The sequence below is a fragment of the Fukomys damarensis genome, unplaced genomic scaffold, assembly GCF_012274545.1.
Source record: "Fukomys damarensis isolate Sample0158 unplaced genomic scaffold, DMR_v1.0_HiC HiC_scaffold_37, whole genome shotgun sequence".
Classification (NCBI taxonomy): domain Eukaryota; kingdom Metazoa; phylum Chordata; class Mammalia; order Rodentia; family Bathyergidae; genus Fukomys; species Fukomys damarensis.
Window position 1 is genome coordinate 571,837 of NW_022900949.1, and position 4,156 is coordinate 575,992.

Sequence of the window (4,156 nt, forward strand, 5' to 3'; positions counted from 1 at the left end):
CGACGGCGCTTGGCTCGGTCCTGCCTGACTCTGTCCCATTTATCTGGGGCCTCGCGGCTCCTAGGCCGCTTCCCTGCGGGCATCGAGCACAGGAGAACCTGGTCCTCACCTGCTGCCCCCGCTCCCAGGGGCTCCGAGTGCCCGGCCGGGCCGCAGGACGTGTTCACACCTGGGGCCTCCCGCAACTCTGAAACCAGAGAGGAAGCGCTGGGCACCTCCCAGGCTCCACACCTCCTGCCGGAAGGGGAGGCCAGGCAGTGGCAGAGCTCAGCCGGAATCGGAATCGAAATCCCGCGGTGGCACCGACAACATCACAGCCGGGCCGCCGGGCCCGGGCAGGCAGAGCCAGCCAAACCCAGGCCCTCCACCCAGCCCCATGCCGGCCCACAGACAGCGCGACTCGATGACAGATCCGGCCACCTCCAGGACCCTCATCCCCACCCCCTGCCTCTGGGTTTAATTTTGCTGCCCCAAATAGCGTTTTTGCATTTAAGACTTCTGCTGCTCTAAAGGAATTCAGTTCTCCTTGTCTGGCTGCCCAGGGACCAAAGACAAGGCCTCAAACTTGTTCTCTGGCTCTGGGTACCCCACCACATCTAGGTTCTCCCAACTCTCTGGCATTCTGTGTCTCTCCTGTTGTCCTTCCAATCCTGGCCCTTTTAGCCTCCTGTCTGTCCCTGATCACACTGCTGGGCTCTCCGCTGCCCCTGCTGGGGGCCTGTTCTTTGTCCTCAGGACCTGGCTTGGACTCGTCCATAGCTTCCAGTTTGGCTGCTCTCACTCTCTCACCCTCTATGGCTCCCTATGGCCCATGCATTGAAGTTCAAACTCCTCTGCTTGTGGCTCGAGGCCCCACACCCCAGTCATGTGGACACTGTGACATCCCTGAACCACCACTGCCTGCTGTTAACCCCCCAGACACACAAGTCTCAGTGGCCGCAGGCTCATGAATGAACTGATGAAGTGGGAAGAAGAGACGTATCTGTAGAGATGCTTCCCAGCCCTGGAGCTCCTGAAGAGTGAACCTCAAATCCTGAGGGGTGAACCTCAAATCCACGCCAGCCAGAGAGACATGGTGAGCAGTCGCTGAATGAACAAGTGTGAAAATCTGTGTCTGGTTTTCAAACTGTGCCTTTGCTCAGCCTGAGGACTCCTGCAATGGCCCCATGAGGGGCTCTGTCCCTGGCCCTCACCCTGGTTGAGGGGCAGGCATTCTCGGGCAGCGGGCTCACCTCGGTCAATCCTCTGCAGCAGGGCCCCGCGGACCACGTCCTCCAGGATGCCCGCGGTGCTCAGAGCCTTGCTGCCTGTGCCAAGGTCGCCCTCCTGGGGCTCGGGCAGCTCCTGGAACACACAGGGAGTGGGAGGGGGACAGGCTCGACCTGGGCTGCCCTGGGTGTGGCTTCAGCTGTGCCAACCCTGACTGGCTGGGGTGAGCCCTACTCCCTAGCACTGCAAGCAGAACACCGGAGGAACCAGAGGCGAGGGCTGCATCCCCCACAGCTCCTGTGAGGGAAACCTCACCCCACACGTGGGACCCTGAAGAGGTGATCCCATGAGCCACCCAGCTCTTGGGAGGCTGAGGCAAGAGGATCTCTGCAAGTCAAATGCTGGCCTGGGCTACAGAGAGACCTGGTGTCAAAAAAAACCAACCAAACAAAAAACAGATGATTTTGCCCAAAGGGTCCTGCACTCCGGATGGATGTGGGCTGTCAGGATTCCTCCCGCCAGTGTCCCGCCCCGGAATTCCCTCCTGGCCCCTCTCACCTCTTGGCTGCTGGGCTCCAGGCAGCGGAGCACAAAGGGCAGGAGGATTCGAAGTAGCCAGCACCGCACAAACTCGCCCTGCGCCGCCGCACGGTCTGAGGACAGCTTCTGTGGGACACGGCGCTGTCCAGCGACTGCATCCCCAGGACCCTGAGCGCCCACCCCCGCCTCACCTTCAACACGAGCTCCTGGACTTTCTCCAGCTGCTGGGCTGCCTGGCTGCGGTCCAGGCTGGCAGTCAGGCCCTGGTCGGCCAGCTGCAGGAAGGTGGCCACAGCGTCGGCCATGAGCTGTGGGAAGGCACTGAAGTGACCATACGGTGCCCCAGCGGCCTAGCTCCCTCACCTCCCCCGGGGCTAGGGCACCAGGACCGAGGAGCACAGTACTGCCCAGATGTGGCCTCCACAGCTGGCACGCTTGGGCAGTGTCTGCACTAAACAGCTGTGCCTGGCAGCAATCTGTCCCTGTCTCCTTCACGGGCCACGTCCATCAGCAGCTGCCACAACTGTGGCCTTCAGGACACTTCTTGTTTCTCCTCCGAGCCCCAGCCTGGCTCAGGCCTCTCTCTGCCTCCTCCACCCTGAGCCCAAGCGCCCAGGACTTTCCTCAGGGCCAGCTCCGCCCATTCTCTCCCCGGTCCCAGCTGGGGGTCCCTTCTCCCTGGGATGGACCAGGCTCCTGCGGGGCCTACAGCATCTTCAATGCCACGCATGCCGGATCACTCGCCCTGTCCACCGGAAACCAGGTGCGGTCACCCCGGGGTCCCCAGGGGTCCTGCATGTGGCCCCCACGGGGCTATGTCCCTACCACCCATTCTCACCTGCTGGGCAAGGTCCTGCGCCCCAAACACTAGGTTCTGTGTCCCTAGGAAGCCAAACGGAGCTGCCAGCTGCCCCAGGTGTCTCCGGCCGCGCTCGGCCTCACGGTAGCAGAGGTGCATGAGCTCAGGGTCCCAGGGCAGCTCCCCCAGCGAGTGCACCTGGCCGCGCCACCGGGAAGCCACCGTCAGCCAGCCTTGGGCACAGGGCAGCGGGAGGAGACGGAGAGCGCCAAGGCTGACTGCTTAAACTCCACTCTTCTTTCGGACAGAACTGGGGATCGAACCCAGAGCCTGCACACCGAACTACATCCCAGTCCAGAGTGCCGCGATGCAGGCTTGTGCCACCACAATGGCTCCAGCCCCGCCCACTACCGGGCTCCGCCCACTGACCGCTCTTCGCAGCCGCGCGCCCATCTGGTTCCCTCGCAGGTGGCTCCTCAGATGCTCCACGCCCCGAGCCAGAAGCGTCTGCACGGTGCCCAGCGTGCCCTCTACGGTGCTCAGCAGCGTCCGCGCGAGCTGGGGAAGCTGCAGGTCCACGCTCTGTTGCAGGCAGGCCTCCAGCCAGGCCTGGACGTCAGCTGCAGGTAGAGATAACCTGCTGAGTCCCCACTCAGCGAGAGGCGGAGGGCGAGCCCAGCACCCCTGACCCCCACTGCACAGGTGAGAAACAGCTCACCTGGGACAATCGGCCAGACAGGCCAGGATGCAGGGTCAGATTCGAACCGCGTTTGATTGTGGGCTGGAGTGGCGCCGTTAAGTCCGGCCTGACCTCCGCCCGGCTCGCACCACTATCTTTTCCCTCCCTGAGCCACCCTCCTCGGCCCAGCTCCCTCGGTCCACCCTACCTGCATCGCCCTGGGAGCCGCCAGGCCACGCCCACTCACTCTCTAGGCCCCACCCTTCGCCTCTCTACCTGCATCGCCCTGGGAGCCGCCAGGCCACGCCCACTCACTCTCTAGGCCCCACCCTTCGCCTCCTACACTGCCCACTCAAGCGTATTGGAGCCCAGGCCCCGCCTACTACCACCCTGGCTTCTTTCCAATCCCCTGGCCCCGCCCCCGCCAAACCACGCCTCCCCCACTCTGACCCAACCACTCCGGGTAGAGACCACGCCCACCATCCCGAGCACGCCCTCTTAGATGGCCGAGCCCTGTCAAGTGGGGCCACACCGCCTATCACGACACCCGGCCCTTCCACCAGGATCCGCCCCATGCACCATTTAGGGCTCCCCTGTGGCCCCACACGTTTTAACCTCCAGGGACCCTTCCATAATACTGACCTGTAGCCTCAAGGCCCCGCCCCCTACGTCATCTGGCTTCCTTCCAAATTTTTAGCTGCGCTCACGTCCTACCCGACACGCCCCCCATCGATACTTATAGCCGACCCCACCCACCCAAGTCCTCCGCCCCCAGTATTGGCCACGCTCCACCCAAACATGCACATTCCAGACCGGGCCGCACCCCTCTACCTGGTCCCACCCTCAGCCCCACCTGGCCACGCCCAACCCTGGACCCTCCCCTTTCCTACCTCACACCTCTCCTTTACCTTGGTTCCAGGCTCCCAGCC

General features: G+C 63.4%; 1 protein-coding gene across 1 annotated transcript in view; it reads right to left on the bottom strand.

The window, feature by feature from the left end:
• Positions 1 to 428: 428 nt before the first annotated feature.
• Positions 429 to 4,156, bottom strand: part of Niban3 (niban apoptosis regulator 3) — a 9,002-nt gene continuing 5,274 nt past the window's right edge. Inside the window, 7 exon segments of the mRNA XM_033759365.1 lie at positions 429 to 1,086; positions 1,233 to 1,344; positions 1,768 to 1,875; positions 1,941 to 2,057; positions 2,588 to 2,746; positions 2,978 to 3,168; positions 3,267 to 3,378. Of these exon segments, the coding sequence (XP_033615256.1) occupies positions 824 to 1,086; positions 1,233 to 1,344; positions 1,768 to 1,875; positions 1,941 to 2,057; positions 2,588 to 2,746; positions 2,978 to 3,168; positions 3,267 to 3,378 (1,062 nt within the window). The 3' untranslated portion in view covers positions 429 to 823.